This window comes from Dendrobates tinctorius, unplaced genomic scaffold, assembly GCF_039654945.1.
Source record: "Dendrobates tinctorius isolate UK_male_01 unplaced genomic scaffold, ASM3965494v1 ptg000029l, whole genome shotgun sequence".
Lineage (NCBI taxonomy): Eukaryota > Metazoa > Chordata > Amphibia > Anura > Dendrobatidae > Dendrobates > Dendrobates tinctorius.
Window position 1 is genome coordinate 3292847 of NW_027361697.1, and position 20720 is coordinate 3313566.

The 20720-nt window shown below is 42.7% G+C and overlaps 1 protein-coding gene across 6 annotated transcripts in view; it reads right to left on the reverse strand.

The window, feature by feature from the left end:
- SEC16B (SEC16 homolog B, endoplasmic reticulum export factor) overlaps positions 1-20720 on the reverse strand; it is a 236747-nt gene that overhangs the window by 205284 nt on the left and 10743 nt on the right. For 5 of the 6 annotated variants that reach the window (XR_012231401.1, XM_073571294.1, XM_073571297.1 and 2 more), the window contains 5 exons: positions 19701-19797; positions 16114-16425; positions 6023-6129; positions 5602-5713; positions 2068-2143 (listed from right to left, as the gene is read on the reverse strand). Coding sequence is in view for 5 of the 6 variants with exons in the window: in XM_073571294.1 (XP_073427395.1) it covers positions 2068-2143; positions 5602-5713; positions 6023-6129; positions 16114-16409 (591 nt within the window). In the remaining variant the exon portion in view is untranslated. Of the gene's footprint in view, positions 1-2067; positions 2144-5601; positions 5714-6022; positions 6130-16113; positions 16426-19700; positions 19798-20720 lie in introns of those variants that run through there. The other variant, XM_073571295.1, reaches the window with a different exon arrangement.

Below are 20720 nucleotides of genomic sequence, written 5' to 3' on the forward strand. Positions count from 1 at the left end.
GAAATATATTTACTTAGAAAATTGGTGACGAGTTCAATACTTATTTCACACCCTGCACTATAGTCATACTAAAAATTTGATGGCAAAAAGTCTAATAAAAATATATTGAATTATAATGATTGTACTAGAGACTTTTTTATCCTTTAAAGGGAATCTATCAGCAGGATTTCACATCCCAAACTATTTATATACGCATGTAGCGCTTCCAGAGATAAGTCCAGAATTACCTTTACATTGACAGTCCACTCCTCCATTACTGAGAAATCAGGGTTTGAATTGATCTAAAAATTAAGCTGAAGTACTGTGGTAGATTTGAAGCCTCTGTCACTCCAGCTCTATTTCCCGCCTCCTCCTGCTTGACTGACAGCTCCTTTGCCTCAAGTCACAAAGCATACAGGCTGTCAGTCAAGCGGGTTTGAACCGTCGATGGGTGGGGAATAGAGCTGGTGTGACAGAGGCTTCAGATCTACAAATAGCTCTTCAGCCTCATATGAATATCAATTCAAACACTGATTGCTCAGCTATGGAGGAACGTACTGGCCATGTAAAGGTATTTTTGGACTTATCTTTTAAAAGATACATGTGCGTATAAAAAAGTTTGGTGGGTGAAAGTTCTGCTGACAGATTCCCTTTAAGTCCTTTTTACTAAGTTGAGTTCTTTTGACTAAGGCTAGGGCCATAAGTGTCTTTGTCGCACAATATCAAGTCTCAGACCCCATGACCGAAACACTTGTGTGGTTTGTCTGCGACGCGATGTCGTCCAACTGTTTTAGAGCTGGAAATTTGGTTGTAAAAAAAGCAATCACATCGCAGACATGCACAACTTACAATGTAGTTTTGGATGGCAAAGAAATGGGCAACCAGCCAAACTAGATTTTTGGCCACAATCGTACTTTGGTTGGATAATCTTATAAGCCACAATGCAATCAGATTCAGAATCATTAGAAACAACAGTACAATGTGTAATTGCGATATTTGTATGTCACGACCCATGGTCTCCATGTAGCCACTACTTCAAACATACATAATCCAAGCATCCATGTTTACGATGGAGTCAGAACAAACAGCTGTAGGGTCAGTAGGCCGGACTGGGGGGTGGTCCCTCTGTATACCACGCAGTAACGTACAGACACAAGATGGAGGCAGTTTTCAGGTGCAACAGGTCCAAGTTTATTTTCCGCCGTCCGACTGACGGCTCTGACAACACACCGCAATTCCTTCACGGCCCTCCGCTTCAAGGCCCCGATACACACACACCGTACTTTCACTTGGGACGTAGATACACACATCGTCCCTTTCTCAGCTTAGTGACGTTCCTGCCAGTTTGGTCACTGTGGCCGCCTTAGGCCTGTACACCAACAGTAATTTTACTGGTCAGCTGTCGTCGTCAAATTCGGTATGCTTTCCCTCAGGACCTCGTCTGTACTGCGGTACTTCGTGTCAGGACCACCCCACTGACTTCTTCTCTCCTCAGTCCCCTGGATGAGCTTTCCTCACAACACCCACTTTGCCACAGGCTCCTCTCCTCTTGAGCTCCTCCCGGGAACTGGAACTTTCTGGAACCCTCCTGTCAAACTTATAACTTTCCCGGTTCCCTGTAACTCCGCCCCCCATGACCAATGGTTTCTAAAGCCCTAAGCTGCTGTCAAGTCCTGAACTCACACTCCTCCATGGCATCTTGTGGTCAACCCCAGGTACTGCACGTCACCTACACTTTCCTAGCTGTTTCCCCACTGTCATCACTGCTATCTGCCTAAAATGTGCAAACCCTGCTTCCTACTTGCTAACAAGTCCGCCCGTCAGGTCACCTTCCCTACACAGCTGTGGACTCATTGAGTGTTTGGGCAATAGTTATTTCATGGGTATGGGCTGTTTTAGGTCTTTATTGTGCTATAGGTTTTTGGACAATGAATACCATCACGGTCCTCTCAAAACTAGACGTAAGACATTTCCGTAGTATGAGAGAGATGAGCACCAAAATCCACCCTACGTGAACCCAAGATTGGGCAGGTTGGGGCAGTTTCAAAAACATTACCTTGTTACTAGACCTCATTAAATAATTCTTACCTCTAATCTATCCAATGCTGAATCACATCTTCTCTCCGCTGGGTGCTGGACCCTATCATCCTCATAGCGTCGCAACCTTATAAAGCAAGGTAAATGTTAAAGAAAAGCTAAATGGTCACTGCTCACTCAACAAACTTTGCAAAATCAATAGTATATGTGAATATAAGAAACACTGTAATGCATCTTATCAGTGAAATATGTTTCTTTCTCCACTTATGAACCAATTTTTCCCTTTCAACCTGCCTCCTGAATGCACAATCCATTTTAAAATACAGTTTTAATATGTCTTGGTCAAAGCAAGATGGATTGACAGCTCACTGAGGTGTCAGGTTAAGGTGACTATTAAATTTAATGGATAATGTAGGGGAGGAGGAGTGAGAAGGAGAACTCATCATAGTGAGAGACCAGCTAGACACAGGCAAATCCATCTGAAGCATGAAACTAATGTATTCCACTTTGTGCTGGATTCACAGCCACACAGCTCAGTACGCTGTATAATGTATTCTATGCTGCTGCTTTGTCGGTTTGCTGCAGAAAAAGAAGGCACACTGACTTCCTGAGTGCAGTGTAAGAGAGACATCATAACAGCTATTCTCCTCTCACTAGCTCAGAGACAAATGAAAATTAGAAATAGAGCTTGCAGAAAGGAAACCTGGGAAAATGAATACAAGCAATATAATAGTCATAAATAGTGTTCTTCACACACATCAGCATTCCAAAAGGATCCCCAAAGCAATAGATTCTATTGCATTTTGCTGCATGAGGACGTTTACATTTAGTGGATTTTTACGGTAATCTTGCAATGGATTCAGTCTATGAATTTGCAAATGGTGAAATGCCTTTTTAAATTCCACAGCAAAAATTGACATTTTCCATTTCTAATGCAGATTTCTTTTACATCATTTGGACAACATTTAGTAAATTCTCATCCACTTTGCTGCTAATGTAATATGATGTGGCTTCTCTGACTACAAATCTGGATGTAAAATCGCCAAAATATCCATCTTAAGTGAAATAATAAAGTTTTCCAATACCACATTGATTCATTTGAATGGGAAAGGAAATGTCCTATAATGTATTTTGTTTCATTGCAATCCATTTTTAGCTGGATCAAAAAAAAAGTAGCCTGCAAAAATATTTTGTCAGGCCAAAAAAAACGGAGAGCAATTGTATCCGCTTTATAAGACATTGCACTTTATGGCAAACGGATCGCAATGCATGCTCATCTGTTATGTCACCAATTATCGGATCCATCTTTTAAACACTGAGCATGCCCTGATCAGCTGGTGAGTTCTCCTTCAATGGAAGTCTTCAAACAGAGACTGGACAGACATCTGTATGAGATGGTTTAGTGAATCCTGCATTTAGCAGGGGGTTGGACAGTGGATACGATGACCCTGGAGGTCCCTTCCAACTCTACCGTTCTGTGATTCTATGACTATAGGTGTTCAAAGACACGTCTAGTAAAATGAATCCGTTACGAACGGAACATAAATAGATGCAAAATGGAAACCAAAATGGGCAACAGATCCAGTTTTTTTGTATATTGGATCTGTCACAAACAGATGACAATTGGTCACGTGAGAAGAACCTGACACTACAAGTGGTAAAAAAATACCTGATCTGCAGTTGTCTTAACATTTCTGAAACTAAACAGAGAATATGGGGTGAGGAAGGAAGTGGGGGGGAGAATAGAAACATGCTTTACATTAATCTGATGAGGTGTAAGTTCTCAGTTATCATGTGGAATTGTGAGCACCATCTAAGAAGCCTCTAACGACTACAGCTGCACTTTGCGCTAAGCCTCGCAGACTTTTCGAAGAGACAATTTACCCCAAAGTGGTTATGACATCAATCTGGTGTAAAACACTTTGAAACGTCACACAATTTTTGTGCAATGTAAGGTTACGAAAAAAAAAATTGCAACTTTTGGCTTCTTGATGCCAGTTTTGGGCAGCCCTCACTGAATTGGGCTGAGCTGTGGCAGGACAGGGCATGGTGACGCCTGCTTATACAATACATGACGAGCTGCGGAGTACCTTACACCACAAATCTTACTCCAGACTCTGATTTGTGGCGAGACGCATGGAGACGAAACTTTTAGGTCACATTCACACATTCAATATTTGATCAGTATTTTACCTCAGTATTTGTAAGCCAAAACCAGGAGTGGGCGAAAAATGCAAAAATGCTGAAGTGTTTCTATTATACTTTTCCTCTGACTGTTCCATTCCTGGTTTTGGATTCCAAAAACTGAGTTAAAAAACTGACCAAATACTGAATGTGTGAACGTGGCCTTAGGATGAACCTGATTTATTAAGAGGCGTGCACTTCTTAATGAATCAAGCGCCTCAGACTCCACCACTCTACCTCATAAAGACTTAGCGATGCACATGTCAATGGTCGTCATAATAATGTCACCTGACCTTCGGAAATCACAGCATCGGCATCGTAGAAGCGACGCCGGTCTAGGAGCTAAGTAAATGTGGTATTTTACTTTATGTGACGCACTTTCAGGTAACCTGTCACTTGAGAACTGCTGCTGCCCAATCGACTGCAGCCAGGTATGCTTTTTTCTGAAATGCCAAAATAGACTTTAAAAATCCATCTAGGCACCATAGCTGGTGACTAGACTAGTCCAGCTCCCGCGGCCTGCTTTTGAGACCTGTCAACCACACGCAGCGGCGCTGGGAGGAGCCGGCCAGGGGCAGAACCAGATTAGTTTAGCCTCTCTGGCTATGGTCCATTCCCAGATTTTTACAGCATATTTTCTCTGAAACGCCGGAGCATTCCAGAACAGAATATATCAGATAGGCTCTGATACACGATGCCCGTAGTTTGGGCAGCATGAATAAGGTGACAGGTTCCCTTTAAGTAATTAAGAATGTATTAACCAGACAACCCCCTTAATATCATTGTATGCGACGTACAAGTAACATAGTAACATAGTTAGTAAGGCCGAAAAAAGACATTAGTCCATCCAGTTCAGCCTATAATATTCTGTCAGAATGAATCCCCAGATCTACTTCTCCCAGTGCAGTGCATTGGGAGTCTGAAATTCACTGCCTGACCTATCCAAGGCCCATACTGCTATTTTATTCCTCTCCCATGCTTTACACTGTAGATTTGCTTGTTCAGATTGGCAGCCATGTCCCTGTATAAGAAAAACCAAAACTAGCTGTCTAGAAGATGCGTGGAAGGCCTTAGGGTATGTGCACACGTTGCGGATAACCCTGCGGATCTTTCCGTGCGGATTTGGGTAAATCCGCAGGTAAAATGAACTGCGTTTTACCTTCGGATTTAGTGCAGATTTAGTGCGGATTTCCCCTGCGTTTTGACACCTGCGGATTCCTATAATGGAATGGGTGTCAAAACGCTGCGGATCCGCACAAAGAATTGACATGCTGCGGATTTAAATCCGCAGAAAATCTGCAGCATGTGCACAGGGTTTTCCATTTCTCATAGGCTTTAATGGTGCTGTACAACGCAGCTGAATCCGCAACGTGTGCACATACCCTTATGGTGCTGCACTACCTGAGTACGTCTCTCTGCGGGTGCACGATCCCCAGGTTCTGGTCACAGGCGTACGTTTTGGAGGAATTCTGCACCCAGCGCTCAATCTGATTGTTGTAAATTCTTCTCCCATCTGTGAAATGAAGGAACATCGGAGGTATAAATAGATTAAGAAATTATTCAGAGAAATGAGTGCAGCCATGACTATAATATAATTAATATTTAGCAGTTCCTCTTTAATGAGGAAAGTAGGTTACATGATACGTTTGGGAGAGGAGGAGAAGAACTTCCTTTTGCAACTTGAGTTAAGAAAACAGAAATCTAATTTTAAAACTTTAGGAAAAGCGCAGGTTACATGTCCTCGACAAATCTAATTCAAAGGACTATAAAAGCAATGGAAACACTAAGAAGTCGAAAACAGCCACAAGGAAGTGCACTGTACCTTTCTCTTGAGAAACACCAACTGGAGGCTCATAATTATACTCTCTGTTGCCATAGTTTTCTCTATGTACGGTCTCGTAAAATCCATATCTTTCATCATATCCCTGCCTGAAAAGATAGGAAGAGGTCAAGCAAATACGACATGAAGAGGACGGCTTTTTTTTTTCTGAAGTTATATTCCTATTAGATGTAACAGTCATACGGTTCCGCAAAAACACACTCAGAGATACATCAGGGGCACAAGATGAACATATAGAGCTAAATCCCTACAGCAACAATGAAGGTTTAATGTCATCTTTATTCAGTCACCATCTTATCTACAACTGATACATATATACTTCAAACTGACAGATAGATGGATGGTAGACAGATAATGTAAAAATGATAGCTAGGTAGAAAGATGGATGGATGGATAGATAGACATTGTGAGTGTAAAACCCTCAGCCATGACACAGCAACCATCCGTATAGAGGTCCAAAAGAAAGCAAAATTCAAGGCTCTATCCTGGGACCCCTTCTCTTCTCCATCTATACCCTTTCCTTGGGACTCCTAGAGTCCCATGGTTTCCAGTACCACCTATACACTGATGATACTCCGATCTTCCCCTCTGGCCCAGATGTCATCTCTCTGCTGTCCATAATACCAGACTGCCTATCAGCCATACACTCTTTCTTCTCATCATGGTTCCTATTACTCAATAAAGACAAAACAAACTTCATTATCTTTCTAACATTCCACTCATCCCCCTACCAGATCAGAGAAAATGAGATCGCCCTTTCCCCTGTGTCATAAGTTCACTGCTTTGGTGTAATCCTTGTCTTTGCTTTGCCCATCAAACCGAACATCCAAGCCAATACCACCTCCTGCCACATGCAAGTCAAAATATTTCCATAATTCGTCCTTTAACTAACTCCAAATTAACTAAAATGTTAGTGAATGCCCTCCTCATCTCCCACCTGGAATACTGCAATATCCTCCTCTGTGGCCTCCCAACCAACACTCTCGCACCTCTCCAGTTCTTCCTTAAATTTGTTGCTCGATTAATCCATTTCTCCCCTTGCTACAGCTCCTCTCACCTCTGCCAGTCCCTTCACTTGGTTCCACTAATTTCCCAGTGAATCCAGGCCAAACAACTAACAATTGAATTGTAAAGCAGCAGACTTTTTGGCTCAGATAAACCTTTAACCACCCCTGACACTCTATGCACTGCTTGACAAAGGCTCAAAGACTTATGTTATGAGCTGAAAAGTTGCCATTTTGCACAGTGATGAATAATTCACTATTTTTTTTTTTGCATCTGAAAAGTCGACTGCAGCACAGCCTATATCTTTCGATTTTCCTATTGTAAGAGTTGTTTGGGGGACAACTGGTGGGTGTGCAGCAATTATTACTCTGGACTTGTGCTGCTGTTTTTTACAAGAGAGAGAAAGACTAGAAAGATAGATGATAGATAATAGATAAATAATAGGTAGATAGATATGGGATAGATAGATAGATAGATAGATAGTGTGACAGAGTCGCTGGCATAGTATGTGAGTATGTGAAGGGAATTACGTGTTACTGCACATACTGCGCTCAGTGATGCAAAATCAGAGTATTTTTGCCTCCAACATGCTGTGCTGGGAGGTTTAATAGGAACCTATGTTATGAGCTAGTTTTGGTGGACCTCCATAGAGCGGGTGGGAGGGGATTCACCGTATCTCCACCTGCAGGGTCCTGAGAGGACCTGTGTGATGTCAAGGTCATGTGATCATCACATGGGTTGTTAAAGGGAATCTGTCACCCCTTTTTTGAGATATCATATAATGATATCATTCAATTGTGTGTCACATAAGGATTCTCTTAGTACTTTTGCTTCCCCCTGACCCCGCACCTTTCATGCATAAATACCTTTTTTATATAGGTTCAGATGTATGTAAACTGCCGCTGTCTGGTCCGATGGGCGGGGCTTATTCACCTGCTCCCCCCCTCTATGTCTTGCTCTACGCATTTCTTCTTGTGTAGAGCAAGACAGGGAGGGGGGATCAGTTGAATAAGCCCCGCCCATCGGACCGGACAGCGGCAGTTTACATACATCTGAACCGATATAAAAAGGTATTTATGCATGAAAGGTGCGGGGTCAGGGGGAAGCAAAAGTACTAAGGGAATCCTTATGTGGCACACAATTGAATGATATCATTATATGATATCTCAAAAAAGGGGCGACAGATTCCCTTTAAATACCTGGCCATGAGAGTCAGCGGGTGTCATGTTTTGGGACAGTAGGAAATCCCAGATAGCTCCCGGAGGAGGTAAGGACTGTGCGGGTAATCTACAGGTTGAAACCTGCAGAGAAAGGACTCTGTGATACTATATTTGTTTTGTTTTTCCGTTAAGTCAGGAAGGCTCTGCTTTTGTTTTTCTGAATACTGCCTCGATGTATGCTGAGGTTAATAAACCAGCAGGTGTTTCGGCACCACAGTGTTCCTGTGTCTACCTGAAGAAGCAGCTAAGCGTGTCACCCCCTCACAATAGATAATAGCTAGATAGATAATTAGATATAGATAGATATGGGATAGATAGATAGATAGATAGATAGATAGATAGATAGATAGACAACATTTCAGTTCACATAGAACCTTTCTCAAGTATCGGATGGAACACACTGGCGCTCACTATATTCCAAAAAATTGTGGTGGAGCCGCTGGTACCTAGACAGATGCTGTGCCAACTCCGTCAGTGAGCCTGATATAAGGTTTAAAATGGAAAGTACCGCGCTGATGGTTACTGATGGTTAGTAATTGCCTAAAATGTATAATCTCTAGTCTGGGATATCTAAGTTAAGATCAACCCCCACTAGACTGAAAGATGCAGTTGGCCCTTACTTGTAAAATGGTTTCTGCCAAATGCTATGCTGCATGAATGCACTAAAAACAAATTATATTAAAAGGCAAACAGCTCCAATTCATGATTGAGGCCCTTAGGGGCCATACAATCCAGGGTGAATATTCATTGGGATTTGACTCTCGACATTTGTTCAAGGAAATCACCCCCTCTTTGGTTTTGGTGAACAAGGCAGCACCATTACATAATCCTAATTGACCACTATTGATACAGTATCTACGGTGTATACTTTGTCAGTGGCTAACTGACTCGTTTATGCCACTTGCATTATGCACTAGTACACAGTTTAAGATGTACAATTACTAGTCTATTGGCGCACAAACTAGGTTCACTTGTTTCTATCAACAGCATCAGTACAATTAAATCTGGGCTCTCCACCTCTCCACCTCAACTGGGTTGTTGCAGCAGTGCACCCTAGTTGTTGTGCACACCCAACTAGCCAGCCAGCCCATTTTTTTGTTTTATAGCTTGGAGCGCGGTACCTTTCATTTTAAACCTTTCTCAAGCATCATTTCGGCTCAAGGAAGGAAGGAAGGTAAAGAGTGAGGGAAACAAGGAAGGCAAATTAGGAAGAGAGCGGGAAGGGAAGGCAGGAAGGGAGAGACGGGTGGGTAGAAAGGGAAAGAGGGAAGTTAGGAGAGAAAGTTTAGAATGGGAGAGAAGAAAAGAGTGAGGGAAGGAAAGAGGGAGAGAAGGAAGGAAGGAAGGAAGGAAGGAAGGAAGGAAGGAAGGAAGGAAGGAAGGAAGGAAGGAAGGAAGGAAGGAAGGAAGGAAGGAAGGAAGGGAGGGATGGATGGAGGGTGTGAGGGAATGAAGAAGCATGGAAATCTAATCATTTGTTTCACGCTACTGTTCTTTGTCTCTGAGCATAGAAGTCCGGGAGATGCATTACAATTTAGGGCAAACAGTCTGTGCCTTATATTGCCATGTACAGTGGGGAAAAAAGTATTTAGTCAGCCAACAATTGGGCAAGTTCTCCCACTTAAAAAGATGAGAGAGGCCTGTAATTGACATTTTTATTATTTTATTATTATTATTTATTTATATAGCACCATTGGTTCTATGGTGCTGTACATGAGAAGGGGTTACATACAGATTACAGATATCACTTACAGCAAACAAACTAACAATCACAGACTGATATAGAGGGGAGAGAGGACCCTGCCCTTTCGGGCTTACATGCTACAGGATGGTGGGGAAGGAGACAGTAGGTTGGGGGGTTACAGCAGTTCCAGTGATGGTGAGGCGGTAGCTCCAGTAGTGGTGAGGAGGCAGCGGGGATCACTGCAGGCTGTAGGCTTTCCTGAAGAGGTGGGTTTTCAGGTTCCGTCTGAAGGATCCGAGTGTAGTTGATAGCAGGACGTGTTGGGGCAGGGAATTCCAGAGGATAGGGGCTATTCGGGGAAGTCTTAGAGGCGGTTGGGTGAGGAGCAAATAAGTGTGGAGGAGAGAAGGAGGTCTTGGGAGGACCGGAGATTCCTTGAGGGAAGGTATCTGGAGATTAGTTCAGAGATGTATGGAGGAGACAGGTTGTAGATGGCCTTGTAGGTCAGTATTAGCAATTTGAACTGGATACGCTGAGGGAATGGGAGCCAGTGAAGAGATTTGCAGAGGTGAGAAGTGGAGGAGTAGCGAGGAGAGAGATGAATTAGTTGGGCGGCAGAGTTGAGAATGGACTGGAGAGGTGCAAGGGTGTTAGCAGGGAGGCCACAGAAAAGGATGTTGCAATAGTCGAGGCGGGAGATGATGAGGGCATGCACAAGCATTTTAGTAGATTGAGGGTTGAGGAAGGAACGGATTATGGAAATATTTTTGAGCTGGAGGCGACAGTAGGTGGAGAGAGCTTGGATGTGCGGTTTGAAGGACAGGGCAGAGTCAAGGGTTACTCCGAGGCAGCGGACCTCCGGTACGGGAGAAAGCGTGATGTTGTCAATTGTTATAGAAAGGTCGGGTAAGGAAGATCTGTGAGATGGGGGAAAAATGATCAGTTCAGATTTGACCACACTGAGTTTGAGGAAAGGAGAAGAGAAGAAGGAGGATATGGCTGATAGACACTCTGGGATTCTGGAGAGCAGAGAGGTGATGTCTGGGCCAGAGAGGTAGATCTGAGTATCATCGGCATAAAGGTGGTACTGGAATCCGTGGGACTTTATGAGTTGCCCCAGAACAAGTGTGTAGATTGAGAAGAGTAGAGGTCCTAGAACAGAGCCTTGGGGGACTCCAACAGAGAGAGGGTGGGATGAGGAGTTAGTGTGGGAGTGGGAGACGCTGAATGTGTGGTTGGAAAGGTATGAGGAGATCCAGGATAGGGCGAGGTCTTTGATGCCAAAGGAGGAGAGGATCTGTAGAAGGAGGCAGTGGTCAACTGTGTCGAAAGCAGAGGACAGGTCTAGAAGCAGGAGTATAGAGTATTGTCCGTTAGCTTTGGCTGTATGTAGGTCGTTGGTAATTTTGGTCAGGGCTGTCTCAGTGGAATGATGGGGGCGGAAGCCAGATTGTAGATTGTCAAAGAGCAAGTTAGATGAGAGGTGGGAGGAAAGATCAGTGTGGGCATGCTGCTCCAGGAGTTTAGAAGCGAATGGGAGCAGCGATATTGGGCGATAGCTGGACGTGGCTGTTCGGTTTGAGGGTTGGCTTTTTAAGGATAGGTGTGATTGTGGCATGTTTGAAAGCAGAAGGGAAGGTTAGTGATAAGTTGAAGAGGTGGGTAAGGGATGGGATAAGTGTGGTGGTGAGGTTGGGGAGGAGGTGGGATGGGATGGGGTCTAGTGCACAGGTTGTAAGGTGCGATTTGGAGAAGAGGCGATTAAGCTCCTCTTCAGTGATGTTGGAGAGAGAGGTTATGGGGTTTGGGCATTGGTCTGGTATACAAAGGGGTTGAGGTGGTTGGGCAATAAAGACTTGCCGTGTTTGGTCTATCTTGTTTTTGAAGTGTGCGGCAAAGTCCTCGGCAGAGATTAGGGAAGTCGGAGGTTGCAGTGGTGGGCGGAGGAGGGAGTTAAAAGTATTGAACAACTGTTTGGGGTTGTGGGATAAGGAAGATACAAGGGATGTAAAGCAGGCCTGTTTAGCAGAGGTGAGAGCTGATTTGAATGCAAGTGTTACTTGTTTGAGTGCAGTGAAGTCGTCTTGCAAATGTGTTTTCTTCCACATCATAGGTAGAACACAACTATGAGAGTCAAAATGAGAAAACAAATCCAGAAAATCACCTGGATTGCAAAAAATGGTGGAAAATAAGTATTTGGTCATTAACAAAAGTCCATCTTAATATTTTGTTATATATCCTTTGTTGGTAATGAAAGAGGTCAAGCGTTTTCTGTAAGTCTTCACAAGGTTGGCACACACTGTTGGTGGTATGTTGGCCCATTCCTCCATGCAGATCTCCTTTAAAGCAGTGATGTTTTGGGCCTGTCACTGGGCAACACGGACTTTCAAATCCCTTCAAAGATTTTCTATGGGGTTGAGATCTGGAGACTGGCTAGGCCACTCAAGGACCTTCCTATGCTTCTTACAAAACCATTCCTTCGTTGTCCTGGCGTTGTGCTTAGGATCATTACCATGCTGAAAGACCCATCCAAGTTTCATCTTCAATGCCCTTGCTGATGGAAGGAGGTTTGCTCTAAAAATCTCACGATACATGGCCCTATTCATTCTTTCATGCACACGGATCAGTCATCCTGGTCCCTTTGCAGAGAAACAGCCCCAAAGCATGATGTTGCCACCCCCATGCTTCACAGTAGGTATGGTGTTCTTTGGATGCAACTGAGCATTCTGTCTCCTCCAACCACGATGAGTTTTGTTTCTACCAGACAGTTCACAGATAATTATATAATTGGAATCTGTGTCTCTTCTGGTAGCTACAAACTATTCTAATTCAGGACCATTTGTGATTGTGAAATATTCTCTATGTATGGTAATTTTACAAGTCTGTATTAAGGGACTGTCACACAAATAAAATCTTGGTTTGTCCGTTGTCAGTATTTGCAATGTGCCGTGCAATAAATAGCACACGGAGCCATTGTAGTCTGTGTGCTAGTGCACAAAGGTGATTTTCCAAACGGACCTTGGGTCCACCTGGAAGAAAAATTGCTGCATGCAATACTCTGGACTGGATTACGGATCAGACCATTGCATGCGAATAGTGGGCAACCCTGCACCCATCTGCTCTGGGCACACAGAGCAGTCACATCCATAATTTGCGCTCAGCTTTCATCTGACCTTAGTCTTAAATCGTTGCATCCATCCAGCCGAAAGTTGCCGCACAATTGGCTGTCCAAGATGTCAGTGGGAAACTGAGCACTTAAATGAATAAGTGAGCACTTCAGGTACAAATTGAACAGCAAGCAGCAGATCGATAGATTAAAAATAAACCCAGCACTTTTAGATTTCAGCATCTTAGCAGTGGATGACGGCACCGCACATCTCTATAATAGCTGTAAATGTGTGCAAAAAGCGTTCTGTAGCCGGCAGCTCCCCTCTGGCTGTTAAGGCACAAGTCGAACCTGATCATTATCCGCTGTTCAGAGATGGCGGCATAAACAAATCTTATATTGCTTCTGATTTTTGTCATTCTAAAGGTGACTTATATGGCAAGTTCAGCTCCCATAGTGGTGATGTGTTTAAAGGGAACCTGTCACATTGTGCAGGCAGACCGATCTGTGGACAGCGGGGTGTAGAGAGGGAGAAGCCAAGCAGAATGATATATCTGTTTGTTGGAAAAGATTTAATATTACTTGTATTTTAATAATTGAAATTCCTGCTGTTTGTATAGATGGGTCCAGTGGGTGGTCCTATGAGTGACTGACAGCTATAGGCATGCATAGTCATACAGGGAAGACCGTCAATCACTGTGTGGGACCGCCCGCTGGATTCGTGTGTACAGACACTAGGAATTTCTATGAATAAAATGCAAATTTTTCTAAAACTATTCCTTTCTCTATAACATCCTACCTGCAGATCGGGTACCACTGTCAATATGACAAGTTCATTGTCACCCAATTTAGCATTGTTTAACGTGCCCGTTCGAGCCCTTACGTACCCCGCCATACATGTACACAAAGGCAAGACATAATTGTGCTGTCAACAGTAATTTGCAGTCAGAATCAGAAATAGTTTTGATCTTGGGGTTACTGTCATCAAAAAGTCCCTACTAGAACCTAAATTAAATACAAGACAGGTAATAATTCAATAGAAAAAAATGTATTCCAATTGATTACTTTTTTTTTAACTTCACTCCTCTACAAAAAAAATAACATGACTCATGGATACGATGAGCAAAAATGGGAAAATATCCTGCGTCTTAAAGGACAAAATTGCCTGTCGCTTAAAGAGTTAAATTCCAAAATCTTATATTTCAACACATATAAAATTCAGAAAATAATCTAAAAAAAAACCAGGTAAAATGAAGATGTCTCATCTCCCATTATAAATAATGCAGGTAGCCATTATCTGATTAATTAGGTGAGATCATTTTCCTAGAAGTCCCCACAAATTGCCATAGGCTATAATGAGATTGGTACTATATGAATAAATGATACAGTATTCCCTTACGCCTGTAACTGCACCGCCTCTCCGGAAATGTAAATGATAAAAGTTATTCCTAAGATAGTTGTCCCTTCCGCTCCATTCATTATCTAGGGGACTCCTGGATTCAGCCGTTTCCGGTAGTTCCATAGACAGTGGATGAAGCGGAGGTCAAGACGTCAAAAACTGGAGCAAGTTCGGAAAAGAGCTACCAGAATGGTGAGCGGAATGCAAAATATGTCTTACGAAGAATGGTTATAGGACCTGGGAATGTTTAGTTTGCAAAAAAGAAGGCTAAGAGGAGACTTAGTGGCTGTCTACAAATATCGGAAGGGCTGTGTGAGGCAGTGACCAGTGTCATATGCGAGGGTCACTATGTGTTCCCCCCAGGATGCGTATAGAAGCGTTTTGAGTCTACGGGAGTGCATTGCAGTCACAGTCATTACTGATCTTGGTGTTACTGTCATCAAAAAGTCCCTACTAGAACCTAAATTAAATACAAGACAGGTAATAATTCAACAGAAAAGAAACCTGCCATGGGCTTTTATTTTTTAAATAGACTATAGGATGGTAGTTGGGTGGTCCGTTTCCTTCCCGGCTGGGTTTTCCCTGTGGGGTACGACCACAGGTTCCTTGTAAGAACACCTGCAGCAAAGGGCTGGGTGTGCCAGTTTGGTTTTGCAAGCACACAGAGCAGAAGGATCTGCAGAGCCCAACCTGTGTGAAGCAACACAGAGCCAAGCAGAGCTAAAAGGCCTGGCACCCTCAGCGTACATGGAGGTGCAGTTGCCTACAGCAATCAGTCCCAGTTATGGACTAGCTTGTTTTCCCGGCTGAAATCCGGAGGATACCTTTTGAGTTCCAGTGTAAGTTTTCTTGGACATTAAAAGACTTTGTTTTGAACTTTCCTGGGTCACTACCTGTCTGTCACACTGCATCAACCCCGCTGCACTACAGGCTGTCACAGTGTGTAGAGGGATCATCATTATTCTCATTTACACATGGAACCACGAGAAGTAATGGAATGAAACTGAAATGGAGAAGATACAGATTAGATATTACAAAAAAACTTGTTGACAGTGAGGGTGATCAATGAGTGGAACAGGCTGCCAGGGGAGGTGGTGAGTGCTCCTTTAATGAAAGTCTTCAAACAGAGGCTGGACAGACATCTGTCTGAGATGGTTTAGTGAATCCTGTATTGAGCAGGGGGTGGGATATGATGACCCAGGAGGTCCCTTCCAACTCTAACATTCTATGATTCTATTCCAGATGGGGCTCTGCAAAACCTGGATCCCGGATTGCAGAGTTTTGAGTTTGCTGGGGGTTCAGAAATGTTCTTCTGTTTGATGGAAGGATGCTCTATCATTGGTGGGGGGTTAACTGGTTGGAGAGGGCAGAGCCTAAAAAAAAGGGAATGGCTATAAGAAACTTCAGCACCCAGCCCCAATCATTCTCCTAAAAAGTTGGCTGTTACAAAGTTGAACAAGTCCTTTCCAGGATGAACAAGCATAGATCAGCTGAGGATGGCTTCTGTCTTCAGGAGATAAACTCTTTAAAATACCTGACTTGCTATGAAAAACACTAGATTAGAGTACCCTACTCTGGTGGTCATCCTGGGGTACTGCAACACATTTTTTAATATTTTGTTCTGAGAATCTATAATATAATGAAATGGGGGAAACTCACCGGGACAATGGCCGATATGCTTCACTTCTGTCGTATATCTCAGCTCGAGATGCAGGCCTCCTGTAATCTATGTGTCTAGGAATGTTTGCTGGGTATTGGGAATAATAGTCCATCCATGGGGCGGGCCATGCTTGATGACTTCCTTGCAATGAATAAGGAGGGTAATATCCATAGCAGCCATCTCTATAATGATGTGGAGGTGGAGGTGGTGGCGGATACATTCCTCTCCACTGGCCCATATCTTCTGGGGGTCTGCTCGGAGGCTGGTTGAACCAATGAGGAGGCCCATGGTCCATTTCAGTCAACTGTCACCTGTAAGTTTCAGAAGATAATAATGTAATATCGATCACTTGTTCATTATCCTAGCACTTAATATTTATTTAAAGCAGTTGTCAAGAATTAGAAGAACATAGCTGCTTTGCTGCCTGACGTCTGATATTGAAGCTCAGCCCTACTGAAGTGAATGGAGCTTAACTGCAATACCAAGTATAACCTATGGTCAAAAGTGGCGCTGTTTCTGAAGGAAAGCAGCTATGCTTTTCTAATCATGAACAACCCATTTAAGTTAAAATATTGCAAGATATTTCCTTATAAAAATCTATAAACTGCTTTTTCCCTTTACAATAGTGATATAGAAAATCAGAAATAGCTGAGCTCGATTTCCCTACAATGCTCTTCTGGGAAGTTAGCAGAATATTGACAAGTTTTAGGCTGTTTTCTATGGTATGAAATTAGGCGTACAAGTTCCCTCTCCAATGATAAAGACAAGTCCACACATTTCAGAAAGGAAGCCACCGTCATGTGGACTGGAGGTCCAACCTAAGGGTCTTATAGTTTCATTAAAACCATACAACTTTTTCATTTTTTTATCCTCGGCTTCCAAGAACTACATTTATTGTTCCATTGACATAGATGTATGAGGGCTATTGTCTTGTGGACCCAATAGTTTTTAATGGCACAATTGAAAGGGGTGGTCCCAAGGCTAAAGTATTTTTCATTCTAAATCCCTATCTATTTAGTGCCATAATTTCATGGGCTGGGCTAATCCCAGTGTGATGTGCATAATGACAGCGCACTCGGCTCAGATCAGTAGTAATGAGCTGCCAACAGAGTGGTGTCAGAATACCCAGCGTGCAGAGACCAGTGACCTCACTTGCGGGGGGATGTTCTGGTTTCTGCACAATGGGTATTCTGACAATACGCTCTGTTGCCAGTTTGTCACTACTGAGCTGAGACAGCAACAGAGAGTGTGCTGTCATTGTGCACATCACACTAGACCAGACTATGAAGTGCACGTCACTGATGACGCTTCATTTCAGGGAGGGGGCAGTGGCTTCGGCAGTGACCACAGCCTCTGCTCTGCTGATGACGCTTCATTTGAGTACTCCAGTATGCACTGGGATTCTCAAACGAAATGTCATCAAAAAGGAACTAGGCAAAAAATAGAAAAGTAATTAGTGTAATTAGGGAAGGATAGGGAATTTTAATGTAAGTTGGTTACAAAATAGTTTAGATTATGGCACTAAATACCGTAGATAGGGATTTAGGATGAAAATTACTTTGCCTTCGGACCACCCCTTTCATGCTCCATACAATGTATTAAAAAATGTAGAAAAAATCTTGGTGCCATAGGATTAATTAAAAAAAAAATCAAAAAACACCATTCTGCAATTTTAGGGATTTTTTTTTTACAAGGGCTTTTTGTGTTCACCGTGCAATAAAAGTGATATAATAGATAAAAGGGGTTGTCCATAGAAAACAAGTTATCACCTGTAAACAGAAAAGATAACTTATCGGACGGGGGGGTCCAACCGCTGGGACCCAAGAATGGGGAAATTTTATCCCTCTTAAATGGAGTGGCAGTACCCATGCTTGACGAATGCTCCATTCACTCCCAATGGGCTGCCAGTCACGGCAATAAGCTTGGGCATCCAACTTGCCGCTACATTATGTGCCAGTGGGGGATTGATGTGAGTCTCAGCGGTCAGACCCCTTCCGGTCCCAAGCCAGTTGCGAATAACCAAGGTTCCTGGTATATTGCGGATTTGGGATGTGACCCCATGCACTTTCATTACGCCGCCATGTCACAGCAGCAAATATCGAACTTTGACCGCGTGACCTGCATGACGGCCAAAAGCGCCTTATAGTCCCAGCCTTATTCTGTAGGTGAGTACAGGTACTGAGATAATAAATTCAGACTTTTTTTTTGTTTTATGATTTACTATTTTTACACAATAAAAACCCTTTAAAAAAATGTATGCGTTGTGTCACAATATTCTGAGAGCTATGACCTTTTTATTTTTCCTTCAGTGTGTGGGTGTTTTTTTACACAAGTTTGTTTTTGCTTTTATTGGTGCCATTTTAAAGTCCATATAACTTTTTATTCACTTTTTTTTTTTTTTAAGGCGAAACAACTTACAACATGCGGGACAAATAATGTGATATTTTGCTGCGGAATATGATGATGTTACATAAGCAAACATAATATTTTCATATTGTAATCATTACAGATTTTTTAGGGTTTTTTTGTTGAACCTTTTAGATTTTTGTATAACAAAGGAAAACAGCTGATTGGTGTAGGTCCCCACCATTCCGATATTAATGACCTGTCCTAAGGACAACTCCTTTAAACAATTATCACTGAAAACAATGTAATATACAGATGTTATGGGTCCACTGGAGTGAAAGATACTTTGTGCAGCCTCTGTTCCGTCTAGATGAGGGTCTTGAATGAACAGCCCACTAATTAAAGGGGTTGTTCAGGCTTGGGTCTCAACTCTATGTGATTGGAGACTTGTGAATCCTCACAACGTGCAACGGCGTGCTGTCAGGATTCACCCGTGCAGAAGCCGGGAGTGGACGGTCAAGTGACTACAAGTATGCAATTTGCATACTTCTGGACACATTCTGACTAGACTTGTCTGGTCTTGCTCAATTCACTTGTCTTACGCGAGACTGTGCACGTCTAGTCTGCATGTGACCGCATGTATGCAAATCGCATACTTGTAGTCACAAGCCTGCCCACTACCGGCACCGGAGAATTCTGCAAGCATCTAGTGTGCGTAATGTGAGGATTCACAAGTTCGCACATAGATTGACTGCAGACTTGAACCCCGATTTGCATAATTCCGGACACAATCCGACTAGATGTGCCCGATCTCGCCTAATGCACTTGTATTTAGAGAGGCCGTGCACGTCTAGTCGACACGTGACTGCATGTATGCAAATTGCTCCCAGGGTTGGCACTGGAGAATTCTGACAGAGCACACTGTGCACATAGTGAGAACTCATAAGTTTGCAGTCACATAGAGTAACTACAGACTTGTACTCCAAGCCTGGACATCCCCTTTAAAATAGTACAGCTACCTAATATTCATATTACAAGCTTTCCGTATACCATTACCTCCATAGAAATATAAAAACAGGCATTTACTTGTCAACTAAGGTGATGTAGATAATCATACATTCTACTATGTGATCCAAAGCTCAAATCTGAGCCTAAGAGGTACAACTAAAAAATGCAAAGAAAAACAAAAAACAAAACCGAGGATCCTTACCTACAAAATATAAATCATGAAGAGACTCACCTGCGTCAGTCACGACAGAGGAGGCCTGATTCTGAGCAAACCGTGCTAAAGTCCATCTGCCACATGAGCGCCGGAGCTTCATGGATTAGCTGCAGGTCTTTGTATACAGACAAGAAATAATAAAGGGTCAAGGTACATGCGAGTGATGACAAACCCGTTCAGCCGGCCTGTAGCTAAAAATACTACAGGGGAATCTCAGTGACTGGGCTGACATAAAAGAAATAGAGAACGTCATGAGGACCCTCCCGGGAACCGTCCTGCTCAATCACAGGTCCATCACATCAGAGTAATAAACTGGAGTAAAAGTGTCTAAATCCCAGAAAGAGTGAATGAGGAAAGTAATAGTATGTACCTGCCTGTAACACAGTACATTACTGACTGCATGATAGTAAGATACATGCAATACACTGTAATGCTACTATAGAACTGATATTAGCCCTATAATAACACTTTACATAGGAATTATGTACATATAGGAATTCAATGGATATACCCATCTCTAAGCTCCGAACACATTCAAATAGAATTTTTGTATTGTTTGCTTCCTAAATACAAAGTTTGAAGTAAGGGGGTCTATCACCCCAAAATGAAAATTCAGTTGCGTAACTATCGTTCCTTTTTTTTTCCATAAATCAATAGTACAAGTGAAAATATAGCTTATCAGAGAAATCTGTTTTTTTCTCCTCCTGGACTGATCTTTCAATCTCAAAAGTCTCAATTTACAGATAAAAAATGTAAAACAATTTTTATTTATTTTATTATTAGATTTATATACATTTTAACAAAAATGAAAAATATTACACCAATAAATAGATATATTTATGTAAAAAAAATTAAAAAAAAACACATATCGCAGCGTCCGGAAAGACCCGACCTATAAAATGTCAAACTACAGGGTGGGCCATTTATATGGATACACCTGGGTGGGCCATTTACTGTATAAAGTTGGATCCAAAATGGCTGACTTCAAAATGGCCACCATGGTCACCGCCCATCTTGAAAAGTTTTCCCCCTCCCATA